This window comes from Myotis nattereri (genome assembly GCF_964212035.1).
Source record: "Myotis nattereri genome assembly, chromosome: 17".
Taxonomy (NCBI): domain Eukaryota; kingdom Metazoa; phylum Chordata; class Mammalia; order Chiroptera; family Vespertilionidae; genus Myotis; species Myotis nattereri.
The window spans coordinates 51,082,186-51,107,304 of record NC_138092.1 but is presented as its reverse complement, the minus strand read 5'-3'; the positions used below and the strand labels follow the sequence as shown (position 1 = coordinate 51,107,304).

Genomic DNA, 25,119 nt, shown 5'->3' with positions numbered 1-25,119 from the left:
GCCCGATAAGCCCTGCCCCCCGGCCGTGGCTGCCTGGTCTGACTTCTCTGGGGTAGTGTCACCCCTTCCCATCTTCCTTCTCCTTAATATTTCTTGGTAGCTCTTTGATTTTGTTTTATTTCTTTCACACTCTACAGTCCAGTGGTTCTCAACCTTCCTCATGCCGCGACCCTTTAATACAGTTCCTCATGTTGTGGTGACCCCCAACCATACAATTATTTTCGTTGCTACTTCATAACTGTAATGTTGCTACTGTTATGAATCGTAATGTAAATATCTGATATGCAGGATGGTCTTAGGCGACCACCATCTACACATACACACTTTGAAAAACATGAAACCCTTTCAGGAAGGTTTGGCGTCATTTGGTCTACTTCTGCTGTCACAGCGAACACAGCTCAGAGCTCAGGTCGCTGAGCCAGCTGCAGGCGTTCTTGACGCCGAGGCTACGTCGTGATTCCGCTGGGGCCCTCTGCCCTCCCGGGGCTCAATCAATGTTTCAGTCAATTAAGCTCACAGGACAGAGGCTGAGCATGCCTCGCCATCATGGCAACAGGCCCTCTGTTAGAGAGAACAAACTAAAAGGAAGAAATTAGACCTTCTCTGATGAAATATTATTAAAATACTTGTTTCATAAAAATTATAATAGGCAGGCTGTTTAGATCATCAAGTTATGAGCTGACCCACAAAATACCATTCCCACCAGCAACAACATATCCCACTACCACCACCACCAGCATATCATTCCCACCGCCACCACCACCACCAAACCATTACCACCACCACCACCACCACCAAACCATTCCCACCACCACCACCACCACCAAACCATTCCCACCACCACCACCAACATATCCCACTACCACCACCACCACCAAACCATTACCACCACCACCACATCCCACCCCCACGACCACCACCAACATATCCCACCAACAACAACAACAACATATCCCACTACCGCCACCACCACCACATCCCCCCCCCACCACCAACATATCCCACCACCACCACCACCAACAACAACAACAACATACCATTCCCACCACCACCACCACCCCAAGTGTGATTTCTGGTAAATTCACTGAGTAAAATCTTTTCCCCCTAAGGAATCTCAGCTATGAGTACACTCTAGGTAGTGATTACAAGAGCATGAGTACGTGTGTGGAGTGTAGTCTGTGTTGTCTGTGGAGGGTAGGAATTTACCTGAATGGACCACCTGGTTGGTTGGCGTGGGACAGAATATGTCAGTGGGAAATGCTTACTGAATTTTCAAAATCAGCCTACGTTGTGCATCTCCGGCCACGACAAACTTTGAGCTAGGAGACATCCGCTAATGGGTGGGCAGTTGCTGTGGGCATCTTCACACAAAGCTCAGAACATGGAGAATGAAAGTCACAAGTGGGAAAATGGAGGTGAATGCGTGGAAGTTCAAGTGCTGGACTCGATCTGCTGATTCCTGCCACCGCTCCAGTGGCACAGGCTCATTGCCAACCGGCCTCTGCAGTGAGCACCCAGGAGCAGGTGCTGAAAGGAGATAAGTTTCTGGGTAGAGGATGTGCTCTATAGCTCCTAAACATGCCTCTCCCATACTAAGTGAAATGCATTTTTTAAACTTAAATTTGCAAAGGATAAGGTTTGACCCATATAAAGCTGTTTCCCTTCCCCTTCCATAGTCTCTTTACAGAGAGGCCTGGGTAGTGGCAACAGAAACCCCTGCCCTCCTCCGAGAACTCCTGGATGGGGACAGACCTCGCACCAGCTCATAGTTGTCCAGTGTCATTCAGTATTTTAGGATTCTCATTGCCTCATCCATCCATACCCACCCATCCAGCCACCCACCCTTCCATTCATCCACCCACCTACCCACCCACCCATCCACCCACCCACCCACCCTTCCATTCATCCACCCACCTACCCACCCACCCATCCACCCACCCACCCACCCTTCCATCCATCCACCGATCCTTTCTTCCTCCTTTCCTCTAATCCTTCCTTCCACTCATCTGTCTGTCCATCTGCCCATTCCTCCATTAAACAAATACATTTTGAGCACTGACTAGGTTTCAGATGCTGTTAGGTACTGGGGCCTCAGTAGAATAACAAGACAGGTTGAGTCCTTACTTTTCTATAGCCTTCCAGCCTCCATTACTCATCACACACACACTCACACACACACACACACACACACACACACACCAAGTTACATCACAGATGAGATTTAAATGTACTTGTTGCTCCAAAAATTGGTTCCCAGTACAAGAACCCAACCCTACGTCTTCCCTGAAAAGCAGCCTCTTTATGGTTGTCTACCTGCACCTTGCTGCTCAGTTTTTAGTTCTTCCCTGGATGGCCCTGCTCTCTGCCTGCTCTGCTTGGCTCCAGTCTCCCTCCCTAGCCAAGCCTTCTCCCTGGGCCCCCAAACACCCAGTGTCCCCGCCTGCCTCAGGGCCTCCATTGGGCTGATTCCACCCGGAGCAGAGGTGGGAGTTCTGGGACCAGATTGCACAGTGAGTTCAAAGGCTGCATGTCTAATGTTCTTTCATGGGAGCTAGGTGTCCTTGGGGGAAGAAGTCCCTGATCACCTGTGTTAGGAACCACTCAAATGTTAAATGAGTCAGGTGAGTATGACAAATTTATGGACATGTTGAAGCAAAGAATATGCACATTTAATGGCTAAAATCTTTCCCTTGAGCTCCCAGGCCCCTCCTCTACCCGGACATGATTTAAATACAAGGGAGAATCCAATTCTGTTTACTTCAGAGTCGAGTCTCTCTGGCTAAAATTAGCTCTCAAATCGCTGGGTTTTGTGCCGCTGCTCTGCACTCGGTCCCCTGTGACCTCACTGTTAGACGCTCTCTCGCTCTCTCGCCCCTGCTGATTACCTGTGATTATCACCTGGTCAAGTTGTCAGGTGGCTGCCACTAGGCACCTTCAAATCCAAAGGGGTTCATTAGCTCCCAGTTCATCCCCTTGATCTTGGATTTCATGCTTCATCTCTTTCATTTCCTTTTGTGCGATAAGATGGTCATCCCAAATGTATACATTTGTCTCCCAGCTTGACATGGGCAACTCATCCAGGGTTCTGATTCTGCGATGTGCCCAGACAAGCCCCAAATTAATTTCACGGCAGTAGACCTTCTGTACTCACCACGAAGATGGCTTTCCCCTGCGTGCAGAGCCCCGAATCTCTGTCCGCTGACCCTGAGAAGTCAGTGAAGCGGGGCACCCCTCACCCACGGCTCTCCTTGTTTATTTTCTGGGTGTTTGCCCACGGCGCCTGTCATCAGGGACGGTGCTGGGCTGCGGAGCAGGGCCTTCCCCGGAGAGTCCCCGGGCTCACGCCACCCCCTAACGTTGTGCTGGTTTCTGGTGTGGCCACATTGTATGGGACAGGCCATTGGCTTGTTTCTAAATTTCATTTCCCCAGTGCCAGTCGCAGAGGGGGCCTGTTAGAGGGGCCTGCTTCGGCAACTCCTGCAGCATTATTCTAATTGATGACATCAGGCCCATGATGCTAATAGAGACATAAAGAACATGACCTCAGGTACTCCATATTCCATTAAAACTGTTCTTGGTTGAAGTATAACCAGTTTATAGAAGGTAATTGTTAACCTTTACTGAGTTTATTACATGCTAAAGTAACTAATCCAAGAGGTTTATACTAACTCAGCCCATTGAATACTTAAAACAACCCTCTTATTCACAGGTGGGGAAACTGAGGCACAGAGACATGAACGTGCCTGAGGCCACACAGCCAGCAAGTTCTGTGTGGCTTGAATGGAGGCCTCTGGGCAGGCTGTGGAATGTTTCTTTCTCATTTATTTAAATTTCAGTTCAATAACTACTGTCCTTTAACCCCCCAGGCCTCATTTTTGGCTCTTAAAATTTTCAAGAATATGTAACAATGCCTCCCCATCTTTTCTTTGTAGACCGACATTAATGGTTCATTAATAAGCGTTTGAAAGGAGGAGAAAGGGTGTCCAAGAATAAAGCAAACCTCATGGCTCTGAAACACAGGCTGGCTTTTTGTCATTTTTATAATTGTTGTGCTGCCATCTAGTGGCCCAGATGAAAAATGACATGCAAACATGGCTTTATTTTTGCATTTTAACTCTGCGGCCTTAGGGTAGTTTTTTAAAAAACCATTAAATGTATATGCATTAAATCTGAAAACAATTTAACCTGACATTCACAGTTATCATTATTTTTTCTTTCCTTTCTTACTTATTCTTCCTCTGCTACAATATGTTATGCTTACGCCCAGAATTACTCTTTAATATCAAATAAGAAGACATTAGAAGAGAAACTGACGTCTAATTAATCTTATGTGTGGTTTTGAACCCTATGAATTTCTTTCAGACCAATTTTATTTTTGCCAGTTCTCACTTGAATGACTGGCATACTGAGTTTTCGCACGTAATCAGCTTGTTTATAGTTCTGGCCAACGGTACTTATTTCGTGATCCCAGGTAGACACACCTGCAGCCTGACCAGTTCTGTGTAGAACACGTCTGCTCATCTGCACCAGCACCCACTGACCCACATAAAGAGCTTCAGGTCCGCGGTGCTGTGCAGTCTTTATCGCTTCATAACACACCGTCAGCCATTAGTGGGGATTGTGACACAGGCTCACCCTGGAGACCTAGCAGTGCTCAAATTCAGCAAGTTCTTGATTCTGATGCCCATTCACAGGCTTCTCAGGATATAGTCATCTGAATATTACGACTCAGCTCGAACTAGTTTCTGCCCTATGTTGATGCTACTCTGCAGAACGGAAGGCGCCCGCGCCGGCCCTCCTCCCGCAGTTCCTGGCCTGCTCCCTCTGCCTGCTGGGCCTGAGATGTGCTTGTCTGGAGGTCTGTGCACCCCCAGGAAAAGGACCCGCCACTGAATAAGGTCCCAGTGTGGTTTCAACGTTCAAATGGACATTTATAATAACTCAGCACTGTGAGCCCAGGGAGAAGTTGGAGGAAGTTCTAAGTTGGGTGATAATTGTAAGCAACGACCCAGACTGGGGGGATGGGGGGTGAGGAGGGGGAGAGTAATGTTTTACTGGAAAGTGATCACCTGAAGCTAAAGAAATCATTTCCCAAGGAGATCTAAAAATGAAATAAGATGAGCAAAAACCAGTACTAATTTGAACCCTGTCGAGTAAAGTATTGTTTGAGAAGGTGCGCAGTTGCCCTGTGTTCATCATTTACTCACTGAATATTTATTGGACATGTGTTAAGTACCAGGCACAGTACTAGGCGATATGGGAATGTCAGTGTCCAGACTCATATCTGTGCCTGACGGAGCTCACAGTCCAGGGAGCTTGCTCCCCTGACCAGACAGTTTCTCTTAAGACAGTTCTTGGCCATGGCTGCGTACCTGAAGCCTGTGGCTGGCACTGGCACGTGTGTCCGCGTGGAGTGTGCCCTGGACACAGCTCACAGCACTGTAGCATGACTACGGCAGGCCTACCCGAGAGGATGAGCTGCACCTCTCCGCTAATTGATGAACGCTCCACGCCTCCTAATTGCAAGGGATTTAATTAACACATCCAGTTCGCACTGACCAACCTGGTTTCACTTCACCCAAGTGGCGATCCATTAAATTATTTTCCCTCCTGGGACTCTGCTGCCTGACCTCCCGCCTCCTGGGGCTCTTGGCCCAGCACCACTTCCCTTTCTAGTCAGTTAACATGAGCCAGTGAGGTGGTGAAACGCACATCAAAGTTTATGTCTACAGACAGTAAGTAGTTTGAAGGTCTAAGTGGATGGACTTTTAAATATATATACTAGAGACTTGGTGCATGAAATTTGTGCACTCTGGGGCGGGGGGCGGGGAGTCCCCTCAGCCTGGCCTGCACCCTCTTGCAGTCCGGGAGCCCTCGGGGGATGTCCGCCAGTCAGACATCCTTAGCGCTGCTGCATAGGCAGGAGAGGCTCCTGCCACCTTCGCTGCGCTCTCCAGCCGTAAGCCGGGTTTCTGGCTGAGTGGTGCTTCTGCTGTGGGAGTGCACTGACCACCAGGGGCAGCTCTGCATTGAGCATCTGCCCCCTGGTGGTCAGTGCATGTCATAGCCACCAGTCATTCCGCCGTCAGGCCAAAACTGGCTCTTGGACATCTCCCGAGGGTTCCCGGATAGTGAGAGGGCCCAGGCCAGGCTGGGGGACACCACCAGTGCACGATTGGGGCCGGGGAGGGGCGCGGAGGTTGGCCAGCCGGGCAGGGACCGTGGGAGGGCTCCAAGGCGTGTCTGGCCTGTCTCGCTCAGTCCTGATTATTCGGACCCCAGCAGCAAGCTCACCTACCGGTCAGAGCGTCTGCCCCCTGATGGTCAGTGCATGTCATAGCAACTGGTTGATCAGTCAACTGTCTGCCCCCTGATGGTCAATGCACTTCATAGCGAGTGGTTGAATGGCCTTAGCATATCATTAGCACACTAGTGGCCCCGTGCACAAAATTCATGCACGGGGCCGGGGGGAGTTGTCCCTCAGCCTGGCCTGCACCGTCTCCAATCTGGGACCCCTTGGGGAATGTCTGAACTGGCAGTCGGACATCCCTCTCGCAATCCAGGACTGCTGGCTCCTAACCACTCACCTGCCTGCCTGCCTGATTGCCCCTAACCATTCTGTCTGCCAGCCTGCTCACCCCCAACTGCCCTCACTTACTGGCCTGATTGCCCTCAACTCCCCCCCTCCAGCCTGATCACCCCCAACTGCCCCCTCGCCAGCCTGCTTGCCCCCAGCTGGCTCCCCCTACTGGCCTGATCACCCCTAACTGCCCTCCCCTCCTGGCCTGATTGCCCCTAACCGCCTCTGCCTTGGCCCTGCCACTATGGCTTTGTGTGGGCAGCAGCCACGGAGCCGGCTGGGAAGACCAAGGAAGCCAAGCCTCCCATGCCCGCACTCCAGCCGGCTTGGCTCCATGGCTCCGGCCAGCGCCGCCATATTTGTCGTGTCAATTTGCATATTCCCTCCTTATTGGCTGTGGGTGGCTCCATCTTTATTGTGAAGTGATGGTTAATTTTCATATTACTCTTTTATTAGATAGGATAGTGGCCTGGTGCACGAAATTTGTGCATGGGGGAGAGAATGTTCCTCAGCCCAGCCTGCACCTCTCCAATCTGGGACCCCTCGAAGGATGTCCTACTGCTGGTAGGATCAGGCCTAAACCGGCAGTCGGACATCCCTCTCGCAATCCGGGACTGCTGGCTCCTAACTGCTCACCTGCCTGCCTGCCTGCCTGATTGCCCCTAACCACTCTGCATGCTGGCCTGTTTGCCCCCAACTGCCCCACCCCTGCCAGCCTGATCACCCCCAACTGCCCCCAGTGCCAGTGTGCTCTCCCCCAACTGCCCCCCTGCTGGCCTGCTCACCCCCACCTCCCCTCCCCACTGGCCTACTCCCCCCCACCTGCCCCCCTGCTGGCCTGCTCGCCCCCACCTCCCCTCCCCACTGGCCTGCTTGCCCCCAACTGCCCCCCTGCTGGCCTGCTCACTCCAAACTGCCCCCCCCCAGCTGTCCTGATCACCTCCACTGACCCCCACTGATGGCCTGCTTGCCCCTAACTGGCCCCCCTGCTGGTCTGCTTAACCCCAACAGGCCCACCCCCCCCACCAGCCTGATCACCCACAACTGCCCTCCCCTCTTGGCCTCTAACTGCCTCTACCGCAGCCCTGCCACCATGGCTTTGTCAAGAAGAATGTCCGGAAGGTCTCCTGGATGGTCTCCCAGTCTAATTAGCATATTACCCTTTCATTAGTATAGCTAGAGGCCTGGTGCACAGGTGGGGGCTGGCTGGTTTTCCCTGAAGTGTGTCCCAGATCAGGGTGGGAGTTCCCTTGGGGCATGGGGCAGCCTGGGCAAAGGGTCTGTGGTGGTTTGCTGGCCAGCCATGACCCCATGGGGTGAGGGTCCCTGCTGGGGGTGTGTTGCCAGCCTGAGTGAGGGGCTGAGGGCTGTTTTCAAGCTGGCCACATCCCCTTCAGGGTGGGGGTCCCCACTGGGGTGCCTGGCCAGCCTGAGTGAGGGGCTGATGGCTGTTTGCAGGCTGACCATGGCCTCCAGCAACCCAAGCTCCCAGCCTTTCCTTTTTTTCTTTTTCTTTTTCAGTGCCTCCTTGAGCGGAGGAAAGCAGGTATCTGGGATTTATTTATCTTCTATAATTGAAACTTTGTAGCCTTGAGCAGAGCCCAGGGCCGACCAGGCGGGTGGGAAGCTTGGCTTCCTCCATCACCAGGGGCAACCCAAGCCTCCTCCTCGCTCCAGCTCCGTGGCTGCCACCATCTTGATTGGGTTAATTTGCACACTCGCTCCTGATTGGCTGGTGGGCCTGGCTTGTGGGTGTAGCGGAGTGGCAGAGTGATGGTTAATTTGCATGTTTCTCTTTTATTAGTGTAGATTATGCTTTGACTGAACAGCAACCCATAGACCAGACACTTAGCATATTAGGCTTTTATTATATAGGATTGATTTCAGAGAGGAAAGGGGAGATAGGAACATCAATGATGAGAGAGAATCATTGATTGGCTGCCTCCTGCACACCCCCCATTGGGGATCGAGCCTGCAACCTGGGCATGTGCCCTGACCTGGAATCGAACTGAGACCTCCTGGTTCATAGGCTGATGCTCAACCACTGAGCCACATTGGCCAGGCTAAGTGGATGGACTTTTGACGTGTTGGACCAGGGTCATTCCTTGTCCCTCAGGGGCACCTATGGTATGAACCCCAAATCCTGAACCAGCCTTCAGACCTCTGGAGACTACTCTCAAATTCATGGCCATGTGGTCCTTTTGCGGCTTCCTCAGAGGCTCCCACTAATTGTCTTCACCACGCCAAGGGGGTGGAGCATCCAACCCAACTCAGTATGTGGGCTTGTTCATAGTTTCACCCTGTTTTGTCATGTGCAACCCCTTTGCATTAAAAACAAACAGCACACACACCAGGGCATGGAACTCTTCGCAGTCATGTCTTTATTATTTTGCTGATCAGCTGCCCGCCTCACTGCACGTCAGACATCGCCCCACCTGTGCCAGGAGTCGTGAATCCCACCCGCAACTCAGAGATCCGGGCTGTTTAGTTAACAAGCATGCAAAACCAAAGGAGCGAAATTAAAAGTAAGTGTCCTCCTTCCGGGAAAGAAAAGTATTAGGCAACAGTCAACCACCTTTAGGAAGAAAAAATTCAAATACCAGGTCATGTTTTCTTAAATCTCCTGGTCGAATGTGTCTTTGTTTCATTGATAATCAAAACCAGGCCATCTTTACAGGAGCTGGAATTTTAATACCTCATGGGCCTCTGTTGGTTTAGTTAAGGGTTAAAACACATTCTCATCTCAGTTCCTGTCTGGTCAAGTTTAATTGCTATATGACTTACACATGCCTCCGCACCTACATATAGGATTTCTCACTAAGCTGTTAAAATGGCCAATGGGTAACGTGAAAATTGTAAAATTGAACTTCTGTGAAATTTATGACAGAAAAACGGTGCCCAATAGTCCTTTTCCTATATCTTTACTCTTCCATCTCTTTTTTGAAACTGCGCTACAAATGCTACTTTTCTAGGAAAGGTGATCGTTACAAAGGCCAGGTGCTTTCCTGCTCATCCTGTCGTCAGTGATTGCATCGCTCATCGCTCGGTGTGGAGACTGAAATACATGTGGCACAAGGAGCACAGGAAGGAGGCGGGACCCGCTCTCGGGGGCGGGTTCCCTGTGGGGAGGGCTCACTTGAAGGAGGCTCTCACCACCCTGCCCTTGATGGGCTGCGGTGGGCGCCAGTTTCCCACCAGGGGCACCGGGGGCTCGTTCTCCGCGCTGGACAGGAGGCTGCGCAGCTTGGCCATCTGCAGGGCAAAGGGAGGTGGTCAGCTCCACGTCAGACAAAGTGGACACACAATGCGTGCGACAGAGTCAGAAACCATGGCTTTTAAACAAGATCAGCAAACACAGCGCCTGCCTCCCACTCAGTCCCGAGCTGCGGGTGACCAGTTCCTGGTGGAATAGGCGTTTTCTTCACACGGAAAACTATTCCATGCAGGACCGCATGCCCCCGGTCAGAGCCTCCTCCCCGGGTTCTGAAACAGTTCATTTCACGGAGGAGGGGACAATGTCGGTGCAAAGTGCACCAGTAAGCCGTCTTCGCTGGGTACATGCAGGAATCCATTGTTCAAAGAGCTCCAGGAACTAACAATCGCGCTACGTTTAGAATGCTCAGAACTGATTCTTTCTCTTTAGGGAGATGAATTTAGGAAATTCTTGTCAGTGATGCTATATTTCTACATGAAAATGTTTTTAGTTTTTCTCCTTTAAGAAATTCCCTCTTTCAAAATATTTGTACCAGTTAAACCCGATCTGTTGATAACAACGACCGCGTGAACTTGAGTCCACGAGGCAGAGAAGCTGCTGCGTTGGGCACGGGAGACGCCGGGGAGCCCACGTTCCTCACACCCCGCCTCCCCGGGCTGCCCACTCCTCTCCCCGAGCCTGGCCTCCAGTCTCCTCCATCGCTGCTGCTGCGCGGTCCTCAGGAGCAGTGAGGAGGGCGTCGGGGCGTTGGAGCCGACAAGCCGGAGGGGGAATCTCAGGCCCTGCCCGTGGCTGTGTGATCACCAGCTAATCACTTGCCTTTTCTGAGCCTCAGCTTACTGTACGGCACCTCACAGGTGACATCCCCTCCCCAGGGTCTGCACCTCCTCCCCAGGCCTGGAGTGAGCCTCCTGCCTCCTACCCTGCACTTGGCCGCCTCCCGTGAACAAAGTGTTGTTCATCGAAACCCGTAAGTGTTTCCAGAGCATAAACTCAGTCACCGTCCAGCATCACAGCCGCCTGGAAATGGTGTGCGTTATCCCGGTGCCCGAGGAAGTCACGCTGTGGGAGGTGTCTGACAGGCCCACTGTGACCTCAGGCTGTGGGAGGTGGGACAGGCTGACTGTGTGTGACAGGCCCACTGTGACCTCAGGCTGTGGGAGGTGGGACAGGCTGACTGTGGCTGTACCTGCCGGGCCCATTGTGATCCCCTGGTGCAGGGCAGCTCTCTGAGCTTCCACGGGGCAGCTGTACACTTTCAATTTAGCATCACTCCCACGGAACCGTGCCGCGGCTCACCTGGTCGGAGCTCACGGTTATGGGCTCCTTGAGCAGCAGCCACACGATGCACTCCTCACAGGGCGGGGTGGTGAAGGAGCCGTGGTAGGTCCAGTAGTCACGGCAGGCGGGGAACAGGCAGGACGGATCGAAGTTGGTGAAGGGCACCTCCTTGCCCTGCGCGGGAGGGGGGGGGGGTGGGCAGGCGAGATGGGCAGGTGAGGAGGCAGGTGCACTAAGCGTGCATACCGCTCTCCCCAGGCCCTCACCACTGTGTTTGTCAGAATAAATTCAAGGCCGTAGAGACAACGGAGCTTCTAAACAAAGCATGTGCCTTCAGAAATAAAGGGCAAAGGGCAAAGGGCAGCAGGCCGGTGAGGTCTGACTGGCTCTGGGACAGTCCTGTAATGTTATTCCTCATCAGCTGTCAGAGCTGTAGTTCTACCACTTCCCAACAAAAGGAGAAACCTCGCTAAACTGCAACAAAAACCATTCACATCAGTTAATCTTTGGGCCTTAATGGTAACAAGAGGCTCAGGTTCTGCTGAACGCGGAATGCTTCCTGTGGTGGCAAAGCGCACCCGCACTCGATGGAGCAGCCGAAGACAGTCCCAGCGGGTTCACTAGGGGTTTCCTGCGAGGGTGGCCATAGGTGGGTGCTACCAGCAGCCACATATGGCACCTCTGCAAATGTGTGTGTGTGTGTAGGTGCTGTGCATTGCGTGTATGCATGTAACATGTGGGTGCACATGATATGTGCACTTGCTGTTTCACGTGTGCACATGTGGTGTGTGTTCATGTGCTGTGTTGTGTGTGCATACATGGTGCATGTGTGTAAATGTGTGTGTACATTTGTTGTGTGTGTATGACGTGTTTGTGTGTACATGTGGTGTGTGTTGTATATGTGTACACATATGGGGGGTGCCTGTGGTGTGTGTGCATATGGTGTATGCATGTGGTTGTGTGTATATAGTGTGTGTGCATATGGTATAAGTGTGTGTGTGCATGTTCTATGTGTATATGGTGTGTGTATGTGGTGTGTGCATGTGTTGGGGGTGGCCATAGCTCATTCACTCATTGAGAAAGCTGTTGTGTAACAAACTGACAGTGAGCATTACATAAGCTAATGCATGTGAAAGGGCTTTAAAGCTGTAAACATACGGGTATAATGGTATTTATCTGCATATGTGCTTAGCATAGTCATCAAACTTGGCAACAGAATTCAGGTGAAGGAAATACACTTGAAATGTAGAAAGAGAAAGCTGACAGATCTCGTTCTCTGTTCTCGGAGGGAAAAGGAGGATTTTTTACCTTTGTCTTCACTTTGTCCAGCGCATCGAGAATCAGCTGGAACTCGCCTTTCTCACGTCCTATCTGTAAGAAAATAGAAAACCAATAATTACACTTTTCCCTTCTCCATAATGTAGGACTGTCTCAAAAACCAGTTTTGACCCATCCATCGGCAACCAGTACTCATAACTCTGCCAGGAATTCTTGCACTGAGCAAACCATAAATTTCTTTCTCCCCCACAAATTTCAGAGTTTGCATTTTCTGAACTAAACTTGGACTCCAGGCCTCTGAAGGACAGAACCACAAAATTGCATGTTGATCTGCTTCTGTGTCCTCGACCTTCTTTGCAAAGTCGTTCCATGTTTTTCTTTTTTAAGATAGAATTAGAACCAGAATGGACTCAGTGTACCTAAAACTAGACTCCCATCCGTCTTTACACTCAGACCCACCCCCTCCCTGTGGAGCTGTGTCCAAGCGGGGACATGACCAGTGAAGGAAGAACATAAGATGAATCAGGTCATTCAGAAAGAAAGAAGGCAGGTGTCCACTCCTGGCTTAGAGTCTAGATTATGTTACCACTAAAGTCTTGTGTTAACGACACTAAGGCCTCTTTAAACCGAGGCTGGCTCAACAACACACACATTCCCCGTGCTGCCTCCGCTGAGACCTTGAGCATGTGGCCTGCCTGAGCCTGGGGGATGTGTGGCCGGGCCCAGCATCACAGCGTCCCCAACATCGGCTTTGCTGCTGTGCAGGCCGTGGGATGAGTCGTGGGAAGGGGTAATGGGCCGTGCTGCCCACCTGCCCTCCACACCACACTCATCTACAGATCCACATCTTGAGAAATATGGCAAAAGGTACACTTTTAAGGGAAAGCAGACATTTTGAGCTGGTCTTAGCAGAAATACCTGCATTAGTTGAATGAATACTGAAATTCATTCTGCTCCTCGTTAAGCAAAAGGGGGGAGTGAACGGTGCCACCCTGAGCGTGGGAAAGGAAGTCAGCTTGGAAATAAGGCACGTGGCCGTGCGGCTCCTCACCTTCAGGAAGATGCCCACCACGGCGGTGCCATCCGGCTGCTTCAGAGCTTCCCCAAAGGTGTTGTACTTCGGGTTCCAGTGAACCAGATGCAGCTGGAAGCAGAGAGGCTGTGAGCTCATCCCCAGCGCCAGGGAACCGTGTCACACACCCGCAGGACACCCAGCGGCTCCCGGCCCGAGGCCGCTGAGAGCGCAGAGAAGCTGGTGGGATTCTAACAGTAACAGCCACCATTTGGGTGACATGCCGAATGTTCAAATGTGCATAAAAGGAGGATACATAGATTTAGGACTTTGTGATAAACAATGAATAAAAATTGAGCTGTGAAGTCAGAGATTTGCTCCCTCCTCTGACTGAGACAGCTCAGTCCGCTAGCACCTGCAGCCACAGGGAACTGGGAAGCAGGGGGGCAAGCAGGGATGTGAACGTCTTACATCAGCCTCCTGTTCGCAGTCGGGGTACCTCATCCTAACTGAGAACAGAGGCACCAGGTAAATTAGTCCAAGGCCCATATGGAGCCACGTAGAATGGCAAGGGAACACAATATTCCTAGCCGTTCACACAATATCAAACGTGAGAGGTGCCCCCACGCACAGAGGTCAGGTTGCAAGCCCCTGTATTTGTGAGGCGCACACTTAACTGGGGGGGAGATGTCTAGAGGCCTTGGCAGTAGGAGTGTCTCGCGCCGGGCTCAGGGGGGCTGTGGGCGGATGGCCACGCGAGGGCCTGTGGGTCTCCCAGAGTTAGTTCACCCAACAGCCAGCTGCCTGAGAGTGTCCCCGCGCCCTGGCTTCCTGCGCTGCCCCAGCTGCCGGGAGGGGGAGGGCGGGAAGATGCTCTCCTCTGGGCACCAGGCACCTTCGCCTCCAACACTCTTGTCTTCATGGAGAGAACATGCAGAAGGCTTGTCTTAGTTCCTTGTAATTCGGGGCCTTGATCCGAGCTACAAATTGTGCTTTTTAGAAATGGACTCTGCCAAAACCGGTTTGGCTCAGTGGATAGAGCGTCGGCCTGCGGACTGACGGGTCCCAGGTTCGATTCCGGTCAAGGGCATGTACCTGGGTTGTGGGCACATCCCCGGTGGGGGGTGTGCAGGAGGCGGCTGATCGATGTTTCTCTCTCATCGAAGTTTCTGACTCTCTATCTCTCTCCCTTCCTCTCTGTGGAAAATCAATCAAATATATTTTTTAAAGAATGGACTCACCGAGACAAAGAGCACTATTTGCTCATATTAAGCGTTGTGTGTGTGAATGTATGTGCACATGCAATCACACACGCACACACAGCCTTCGTGAGGAGAGGGCTGGGTGCTGGCAGCACTCCTGAGTGCTGTTCTTAAAGCACCTGAAGAACTCTTTCCACAGGGGCAGCCGGTCTGAGGCAGAGCCCGGCACGCCCCCTGGGGGACTTCCGACGCCGCCTGCTGTGCGTCGGTTTCCCCACCTGTCCCCTGCCTCGTGGGGCTGCCAGAGGGCTCAGCAGTGCTCACCTGTAAGCATCCCATTGGCCAGGACTTCCTTCTATTCAGCTGCTGTCCAAGCTCTTAGTGTCACCTCGGAACTCTTCCCTCGGGCGCCCACCCCGCCCCTTAACCCTTAGCCGCTAGCCCAGAAGGTCCGCAGCTCTTGGCAAAGCTACAGGCTGGGCACAGAGCGGAGGCGCGGCTGGCTGTTCCCCGGCGGCGGCTCCTACCTCGGCGGCGTACTGCACCCCGTCCACGGTGTGCTCGGAGCCGTGGTCGTCCGCGGAGCCCCAGTGCAGGTGGAACTGGCGCAGGCGGTAGGGCCCGCTGAGAGGGCCGCCCCTCAGCACTGCGAGGAGAAGCTGGTCAGCGGGGTGCTGGCCCCGCCGAGCCCCACCCGACACTGCCCTGAGGGCGGGGGGGGGGTGCCCCCGGGCCACACGGGCCCCCTCTTCCAAAGAGAGTCTTGGCATCTATCAAAGCCAACGCTGTTTCCATCCTGTCTTGTTTGTTTGCTCGTTTTATTATTTTTTTAAATCTCAATTTAACATTTATGAGCATAAAAGCAAAGCAGCAGGGTGAGCCCTGGGGTGGTAGACAAGCAGAGTGTGGGTGGGTGTGTGGAGCAGTGGGAAGTGGCTGCCGGCTGAGAGCCAGACAGATACCTGGCCCTGTGCCCTTCCCCTTCCTCCCCCATTCCCCCCCACCGCGCCGTGCCCTCCCCCCTCCCCGCCCTGCGCCCACCCCCCTGGCCCTGTGTCTTCAGGCAAGTTGCTGACCTTCTCTGGGAAGGTGCTAATAGCACCAGCATTTGGGACTGCTGGGAGGATGAAAGGAGATTAAGGACTGAACTGCTCATCATGGTGCCCAGCGGGGCACTGAGCAAAGTGAGTTCTTTTCTCCAACCACTTTCCTATTCCAAGCCAGAGCTGCCATTTAGAGGGCCTGTTCCAATGAGAGGAAGTGGGAAGCCAGGTTTCCCAGGGGAGCGATCAATGCCCAGTGAAACACGAGCACTCCCAGGCATGAACTGGAGCTGCTGTCCAAATGCCTCCGTCCTGTCACTTCATTTGGTTTCACATCACTCGGCCGGCCCAGGGAGTGAGTGAGTGGCTGAATTATTCCCTGGAGGATGTGGGAACCATGCAGAAACCTTCAACTCAAGATTGAGGCCCCAGCTGGTGTGGCTCAGTGGATAGAGCATTGGCCTGCGGGCTGAAGGGTCCCGGGTTTGATTCCGTCAAGGGCACATGCCTGGGTTGCGGGGTCGATCCCCACTGGGGGGTGTGCAAGAGGCAGCTGATCAATGATTCTCTCTCATCCTTGATGTTTCTATCTCTCTCTCCCTCTCCCTTCCTCTCTGAAATATAAATAAATAAGTAAAATTATTTATCAATAGCAGCTGGCTCATCATAGAATGCAGTTCTAGAAAGAACTGCCCGCCTACGGGCCCTGAAGCGGCCTGGAGAACCACAGCGTCCGTCCGTCTGAAACGGCAGAGCGAGGCTCCCGTGAGCGTGGTCATGCGGGAGCCATGCTTGATGCGCCGCATGTCCTGTCCCACCGCTGGCACAGTCACCTGGACACGCCTCCAACGTGTGAGGACGAGCCCACGGCACTGCACGGGGCTGGCCACCCGCTGACCCCAATGGCATGTCCATGGCCCAACCTAATTGGTCCTGTTTCAGGCTGTTGTTCATCCTCCCAAATGGCATTTGATTTAAATGGAGAGAAAGGTAAGAGATAAGCAACATAGATTATTGCTTAAGAAAATGTCTATTTCTATGATATTCCTGCCTTGGCACTCCCGGTAGGAGGAACTGTGGCTTGTTCCTTTCTATGACATCATCGAGAATCTTCCTGTGTGTGCGTCAATAAGGGTGGTTTTAACTTTTTTACAAATAGGGTCATCAGAAGATGTATTGTTGCACGTCAAGCACCAAAATATTCAGGGGAGACTTACCTCGTGTACAGTGAAACAGCCTTTCTAGTCAGCCCCTTAAAGATGCCACTGATTTGCTAACAGTGTAGGTACAATTAAGAGCTGTTTTAAAGACGGGGTTCTTCATTCTCACACACACACACCCAAGAAGAAACTGTCAGGAACTTAAAAACACTCTCCGGAAGGGCCCATCAGACAAACCCGGAGGGAGGGGCAAGCCTCCTCCTCACTCTGGCCCTGTCCTCCCCCAGGGCCCCCGCCCTCACGTCAGGGCCGCCCACTCCTTTCTCTGCGCTGCTCCTCCCTTTGTAGAACGGAAGCTCTGCCATGTGTGGGGGGAAGCAGAGGACCCGCGGGGAAGGCCCTGGAACCGAGAGCTCTGCCAGTCCCCTGTGCGCACGGCCCCTCCCCTCCCAGCTCCTCTCAGCCGTGGGGGCCTGGCCGCGCAGAGTGAGCGCAGGGACGTTCCCCTCCCGCCCGCGGTGCCCCAGGACCAGAGCGCAGCCCCCTCCTCCCCATCTCCAGGGGCGGAGTCCCTCTCCCCCTAAGGCTGTGACTGTCCCAAGGGCTGCCAGTGCCGCTGCGGACCCCCATGAGCTCCACCTGAGGGCCACACTCACTGGAGCGGTCGTAGGTGTCATCGAACACCACCCGGCAGGTCTTGCCGTTGTTCAGGATGCTCTTGCAGGAGGCGGGGTCGTAGGAGGCCGACCACGGCTGCAGGGAAGAGTCGTACTTAATGTCCTTCGTGTGCAGCGCGATGGGCGACTGGTTGTCTCCCTTGGCGATTGGGTAAAGCTCGTGCCAGTGGTCAGGACCTGGGCAGGCAAGGGGGGTTGTTAACGCGGGGCACAATGCGGACCCTCGTTCTAGTGAGGAACCCGCGTGGCTGCGGGGGCGTGGATGGCAGCCGGGCCGGCTGCGCGGAGGCAGGGGCTCCTCCTGCACCTGGAGACTGAGCCGCCCGCCCTCCTCCAGGGCCCAGCCTCGCGGCTGCTCTGTGCAATGGGCGCAGGGCCACCTCCTGCCGTCGGTTGGACGGAAAGACTGGCCCCAGGTGGTGCTCAGAGCCCGCCCTGTGCCCGCACCGGGCTGAGAGGTGCGTGCCCGCAGCCCGGACTTGGGGCCACTCAGCTGGACCTGCGAGGTCTGGCTCCTGGAGGCAGCGTGGCCGTGGGAAGGGAGCCAGCCCGCTCCCGCAGGGAGTGACACCAGCTCCGAGGGAAGGCTGCCCGGATAGAGGCAAAGGGGCAGCGGTGGCGCTGCGTGGTGTCCCCATCCGACCCCTCCACGCACGTTTCTGAAGCTGCCCGCGGACTGCGGTCCGTGCGGTGCAGGGCACCCGGTCCGTGCGGTGCAGGGCGCCTGGACCCGTTGGGGACTCACCATTGTGGCTGGCGTAGCCCCACTCCTTGGCCATGGTCGTGCTCGCTGGTGGCTGCTGCCCGCTGTCTGCAGAGTCCGCTGTCTGCAGAGGCCCCGTGCGGAGCGCCTTTTATCCAGCTCCCCACACCCTGCATGGCCTTATTAGGTCAGCAAGGAGGGCGGGGGGCTAGGCTGGCTGGGGTGGTATTCAGGAGGCGGGGTGGGGGAGCCAATGAATGCCAAGGGCTGACAGCTGTCGGGTGGGGTGGGCGGAGGTCCCCGTGCCACCCCCGCTCCCGTCCCATCCCCTGGAGCTGCGAGGCTGCCCCGCCCGTGATCCTGGGCACAGATGCGGCGCCTTTCGCCTGGTGCCCCCTCCCCTGGCACCGTGCATTATTTTGGGGGTAAACAGGGTGTTGCAGTCGCGCTCAGCCGCCACCTAAGACACCCCCTCCCCCGGGCGCTGGCGGCGGCTGTGCGCTCCGACCCCGTGACGCCCTAGAAGGAAGCGCCTGTGGGCCAGCGGTGCGGGCTCCCTCGCAGGGGCTTGAAAAGTTCTAGGAGCGCGGGCGGGAGGAAGGCCGGGGAGGGCATTATCCCGGAGCCTGAGGAAGCGGCCATCCTGGAGCCGCAGCGGCGTCCTGCAGACCCGGGTCCCCTTGGCCGGAAGCGAGCTGGGCTGGACCCTGGGACCACAGAGCGGCAGTGCCTGGGACCCCAGCTCCCCGCTGCGCCCCTGCCCAGGGGAAGTGAGAGCCCTCTGCAGGCTGGAAGGCATGCACACAGTGAGCCTGCTGCTTGAAACCGCGACCTCGCTCTCCAGGACAAGCGGGGAAATTCGGAGAAAAGGCGCCAGGGGGGTGGGGGTGGGGGTACAGCATTGCGCTGCTTCCCTCCCTCTCCCAAGTTGTTTATAAGGAAGATCCAGGCGAAAGGAGAGGAGCTGTCTCCGCAGGGCCTCGCGCCAGGGAGATAAATGTCTGCTGTGGCGCACAGGGAAGGAGTCAGTGTGGTCGATATTTATATTCTCAACTTCTCCTTAGTTCCAGGCAGTCGTGATGCAAAAAGACGCCCGAGAGGCACCCGCTGCAGAGCCTTCCGAGGGCTGCAGCCGCAGGTCCTGCCGATCTGACTGCTATGGGCGCTGTTTCGCCTGTGGGATTAGGAAGCTGGAAGAGGAACTCGCATGGGGCTAGCTCATCCCCCAGGCATGTGGAAAGACTGAGCCGCTCATAACCTGGACGCCAGGGGAGTCACTCCCCGGGTATTTTTGTGCCGGGATTACTGGATCCACACAATAGCCCTGTGGAATCAAGAACCCAGATAGTTCGGAAAATTCAAGCAAACACAGCAAAGCTACTGCCCTTAGACTCAGCTCAAATGTCCGGCTGGGTGAGACAGTCTACGGCATTGGGCTGTCTGGGCATTTTCTGCTTTTGCTGGGATAGTGTGTTATCTGTGGCTGAGGAAGCTGTTTTATATTTGTTGAGGGCATCATTATTTTTATTAGCAAACTATAACCTTGTTCAATTCATTGAACTGTTACAATCACTTTTTCTGGTACATGTGGTTAGAAGATTGGTAACTGAATTTCATGCTATTTGACATAGTTGTAATACAGATAAAGTGTTTAATATAATAAAGTCTTCATACCAGGCAAACCCAACACTCTAGGAATTCTTCATATTGTTACTGTTTAGGCATAGAAGGAGTTTAAAAATGGATTTTCATAATTAAAGTTAAAAGAATGCACAATGAATAAGTAATAAAAGACTTGCACAATAGCACATAATTTCAAATAAACCCTAGGTAAAATATGCAAAGTGAAATATTTAATAATTTTTGGTGTGCCATCTTGAAAAATGGTGATTGGTGTTTTCATTGGACTTTCTTATAAGAAAGTAATAAAATTTGAAATTTCAAGACAATTTAGATTAAATCATGTCAGTTCTGACCACTACACACTTTTCAGAAACCACAAATTAATCACCTGCATCTTAATGGATTTACTCCAGCATGTTTGTCTACAGATTTCAAAATTCCCCGTTGACAGAGCAAAGAGATCATTCTAAATTGTATCCAAGATTTTGAGATTTCTGGAATGGCTTAAAAAAACAAAACTGTTAGGTACACACTGAGATGAATAGTGCCAGCGAAGCAATGAGGAATGATTAACTACAAATGATCTCCCAGCATCCTGACTGCTTCTCCCAGCACTGCTACCAGAAAGCTGATGCACTGAGCCATTTGTAGGACCACCCCTCACCCCCCAATGAATATGTTCATACAGAGGTAGGAGGGAGGGAGGGAGGGAGGGAGGGAGGGAGAGGGGGGCGGGATATGAAGAGAACAACCCGGGAGGGTAATGTGGGTAAACAGAAGTGCGGGGGCGTCTCTGACTGGGGAGTGTCCACCAGGCTGTATGCTACATTTATAAACTTGGAAGAGCTAAGGCGATATAACATTTAAACATATTTTTACTCTTGATTTGGTATTTTATTCTGCAAGATGCCAGGCAATAACTCAGGTAAATCTTCTGCAAGTTGATAGCATTTAGTGCTGCTAGTGCATCAGGGAAAATAAAGGGAGAAGCTGCCTCCCAAACATGAATTAGGATTTGAAGTCATTACATAATTGTGCTCAAGTATTTTATATGCTACAAGGGCCTGTATTTTTTACCACATTTTTATTTTTAGGGAATGAGTTCTGTGATCTAAATATAAAAATAAAGCTCAATCACTTATCATAAAGTAAAAATATTTAAAATCAAAGAAATATAATAAAAATGAAATAAATTTGATTAAAATCAAATCTTTTACATCTAAAACACCACATCTATAAAAATCAAATTTTTAAATTAATCTAGTTAACTGTCATACATAACACAACGTGTACCTTCCTCCCTGAAATGTCGTTGCTTTTTGTTTCTTCCCAAAAACATTGTGAACACGGCAGGCCCAGGTTCCAGTGCGACCCCAGTGACAGCTGAGCCACTTGATGGGCCTTCCATTTAGGCTCCGTTCAGGGAAGGTTCACCATGAGCTCCCACCGAGGCCTGGCCCAGGGTGTCCCTGGCTCAGTGCACCCCCTGGGACAGGCTCGCCTGAGGCTGAGAGCAGGCAGTGCAGGGGGCGGGGGGGGGGACCCCAAGCTCTGCAGTGAGACCTAGTCCTCAGGGTTCACAAACTCAAGCTCTTCTCTTTTCTTCTTTTAAAATGTAGCGATTGCACGTTCCACGGAGGAAAGCTCATGCATTACATGTTGGAAACCTTTGCTTAGGATCAGAGTTAGATGGTGGAGTCTCATTTCCACTAACGTAGGATCGTCTTTGTTTGCGAGATGAACCAGGGGGACTGTGTTTTGTTTCGACATTTCGTAGCCAGTAGGTGGCCATTTGCCTCAATGTTTCTGGGCTCTCAGACGTGTGCTCTGAGCAATGGGGAGGGGGCCTGTCTCCCAGGGCCGGTGCGCTTCCCGGGAGAAGGCGGGGTGCCCTGGGCCGCCATGCAGCAAACTTAGTGCCTCCTCTGACCTGGGCCCTTTTTCTAGAATATGAACTGTGATGAGAACTAAAAAGAAAATGATTCCAACAAAGTGTAGCACTTCTTTGGTATATTATTTGGTAAATGAGCTGTTAAAAGTGAGATTCAAACTTCTTTAGACGTCATTGGGGTTTTCAGATGTCCGCCCTCCCTGCTTTCCAGCGGCCTCTGCCTCCCTCTCCGAACCGGCCTTGGACCCACCGTCCTTCCCATTATGCCTGCGAAGGCCACCTGCTCACACCCACAGGTGCGGAGGCGGTAAGGGCCCCTGTGAGACCTCCCAGCAGGTGTTCCTGCTCCTCTAAGATCAGTGCTCTGGGAGGCCTGCCTTCCCTCCCCAAAGACAGTCTAATCCAGCCGTGGGCAAACTACGGTCCGCGGGCCGGATCCGGCCCGTTTGAAATGAGTAAAACTAAAAAAAAAAAAGACCGTATCCTTTTATGTAATGATGTTTACTTTGAATTTATATTAGTTCACACAAACACTCCATCCATGCTTTTGTTCCGGCCCTCCGGTCCAGTTTAAGAACCCATTGTGGCCCTCGAGTCAAAAAGTTTGCCCACCCCTGGCAGTGGTTCTCAACCTTCTGGCCCTTTAAATACAGTTCCTCATGGTGTGACCCAACCATAAAATTATTTTCCTTGCTACTTCATAACTGTAATGTTGCTACTGTGATGAATCATAATGTAAATATCTGATATGCAGGATGGTCTTAGGCGACCCCTGTGAAAGGGTCGTTCGATTGCCAGAGGGGTCACGACCCACAGGTTGAAAACTGCTGGCTAACTCAAGGCTGGGCCCTGCTGGAGTTGCAGTGACTTTTTTATGTGTGATTTTAACCTTCTTTGTGGAGATACTGTCTCTGATGTGATGTGAATTATTTTGTTTCACTGGGAAAAACCAGGCACCAGCCTCACCTCCATGGAGGCTAGAAAAGCCCCTGCTTCCCATGGGGGCTGCTGCCTGGCTGCGTGCGTGGTGGCTGCTCAGGGCGGTCGTAACTGCCGGACCCTTCGCACCAGGCAAGTGACCTGTGCAAGGACCTGGAAATGCCCTGTCTCGCTGGTCATTGTTCTCACTTTACACATTTAACTGAATAAACATTTAAGAGCTGGGAGTTTTCAGGACATCATTTTAAAAACTACAAGGGCTATTTTGCAAAGCACAAGCCTGGTAAATCTAAAACCAGGGCCCCTTAAGACATTAAGAGACAATAGAGATGAATTTTCATCAAATTTCTGAAGGACATAGCAGCAAAATATCTGCATTGTTTGAATTTTTATAGCCTTTAAAGTCACTGAGTATTTCTTTATCTTTCCAAAGTAATCAAGACTAACAGAAGTCTTGGAATTAGTGGAATACACCACACAACTATTTTATCTTATTTATTCCAAATGAATAATAAAGTTTAAGTAATCTATTTTCAAGATATTTTATGTTGATATAATTGCAAAATTTTCATAGTTTTTTCAGTCTAATTAAGGTATAATGGACAAATAAAATTATAAGCTACTTAAAGTGTACATCGCTTGTTTTGTATAAATTTATTAAAATATGAGATAAATTATTTTAAAAGTAAAGTATGCATCCCGATTAATTGTTCTACATATACACTGTGCAAGGACTCCTGCCGTCTATTTAACACACCATCACTCGCCTACTTGCCCCTGTGTGTGGTGAGCACTTAAGTTCTGCTCTCAGCAGATGTCACTGATACAACAGTGTTAGCGCCTCGACCTTATCCATCCTGTAGCTGAAAGTCTGTGCCCTTTGCTCAGGCTCTCCCTGTGGGGAAGCACAAGATGGAGTTGGCTGAAGGCTGCAGCCCCAGCCTTGACTTTTCCAAACAAGTCTGAGCCCTGGGTGTTTTACTAGAATCTTTAAGTTTAGACTTCAAAACGTCCTTGTTTGAAAGACACTACAGATGCAGGTGCTTTCTCAAGGATGCTCACCCTGCTGACTGTCTCTGCGGTTAATTTTAGCTCAAGCTGTTGTGACAATAAAAGCCTAAGGAGGCAGGCAATAGGGGCTTTTTTGGCTCCTTATGCCAACTCGCCCCTTAGCTTCTCTTCCACAGAAACACGTGTCAGGGTGCTCATTCATTTGTCGCTCAGGGTCTGCTGGTCAGCCCCAGCAGACTTCCTATTTCCAATTTTCAGTATTTTAAAAGTAAAACTTTTTCTCCATAACATGCTGCTTAATATATTCATCTCCTCCTATGTAGGTGCTGTAAAGCCTAGGATAAGCTATTATTTCATGACCCAATAAGGAAAGAAGATGCTGCCAATTAAACCACCTTACACCTCCTTTTAACAATCCCATCAGCAGTGGGTCAGCCTGCTTTATACATAACGTAGGGCCAAGCTATGATTCATTGTCTGTTGTCTTTAGAAAATTTTATTTGGACACTTCTGATTTTGCCTGTAAATGATAAAGATTATCTTATTATTGTAAAAAAAAAAAAACCACATAATTTCTGTTCAGTTATGGTTCTATAATATTGTTTGTTACTTTGTTTTACTCAATCACCTCATACCACATTTTTAAAAATCCCATCAGCAGTGGGGAATCAATACATCTTCTTGATTTGTAATGTTTTGGGGGAAAAATTTAGTGTGATATAATGTTAATTTCTCTTATAAATTACAGTCAACAGAAAATCATGGCATCTAGTTTGTCTTTGGCATTAAAATCATTGAAAAGTAGCATAAAACTTTGAGGTAAATTTTCTCCAGCCAGAAGCTTCCTTAGTTGACAATTATCACCATAAAGAAAAACACGAGAATGATGTGGTGAAGTCCCTGACCTCAAGGTGGTTATGACACGTCCTCCTTCCAGGGAATCAGATGGCAGGGGGCGGGGGGAAGTCCATCTGGGGTGAGAGTGCCCTGAGCTATGTATGGATTTATCTGGGAGATGGCCCTCACCTTGTTTGAGCACAGGAGTGTTTATAAACTTTTTCATATACCATCTCTGAAATGCCTGCTCACTCTCGCTCCACAAATCGGCACAGTCTTCTTTCTCTGTGACCCTGAGACAGAAGGCAATGCGCATGCTGACCATATGGTGCCTGCAGCAATAACAGTGCTGAGTGAGATCTGTGTGAGATTGAGGTCTAGAACACACATGTTTTGCTACATGCTAGCACACGTGTTTTCCTGGAGCTAATTCAGTGCATAACTAGAGCCGAAGCTTTCAGAATGATAGTTTTGTGTCAGAATTAGTTTTTCTTTTTAAAAACATATTTTTATTGATTTCAGAGCGGGAGAGGAAGGGAGAGAAAGAGAGAGATAGAAACATCAATCATGAGAGAGAATCACTGATCAGCTGTCTACTGCATACCCGCTACTGGGGATCGAGCCCGCAACCTGGGCATGTGCTCTGACCAGGAATTGAACCGTGACCT

General features: G+C 51.5%; 1 protein-coding gene across 1 annotated transcript; it reads right to left on the bottom strand.

Moving 5' to 3' along the window:
* Nucleotides 1-8,938: 8,938 nt before the first annotated feature.
* On the bottom strand, nt 8,939-18,907 carry CA3 (carbonic anhydrase 3). The gene is made up of 7 exons (XM_081111050.1): nt 18,193-18,907; nt 17,427-17,624; nt 15,095-15,213; nt 13,405-13,497; nt 12,384-12,446; nt 11,094-11,249; nt 8,939-9,832 (listed from the first exon to the last, which is right to left on the bottom strand). The coding sequence occupies exons 1-7, from the start codon at nt 18,224-18,226 to the stop codon at nt 9,713-9,715; spliced, it is 783 nt and encodes a 260-aa protein (XP_080967176.1). The 5' UTR covers nt 18,227-18,907; the 3' UTR covers nt 8,939-9,712.
* Nucleotides 18,908-25,119: the final 6,212 nt, after the last annotated feature.

Bases quoted from the DNA above. Each gene is read 5' to 3' on its own strand.
- CA3 (XM_081111050.1), bottom strand. From the start codon at position 18,226: ATGGCCAAGGAGTGGGGCTACGCCAGCCACAATG. The intron at 15,214-17,426 runs GTGAGTGTGGCC...TTCTCCTCGCAG, and splicing joins TGACACCTACGACCGCTCCA to TGCTGAGGGGCGGCCCTCTC. The intron at 13,498-15,094 runs GTAGGAGCCGCC...CTCTGCTTCCAG, and splicing joins GGGTGCAGTACGCCGCCGAG to CTGCATCTGGTTCACTGGAA.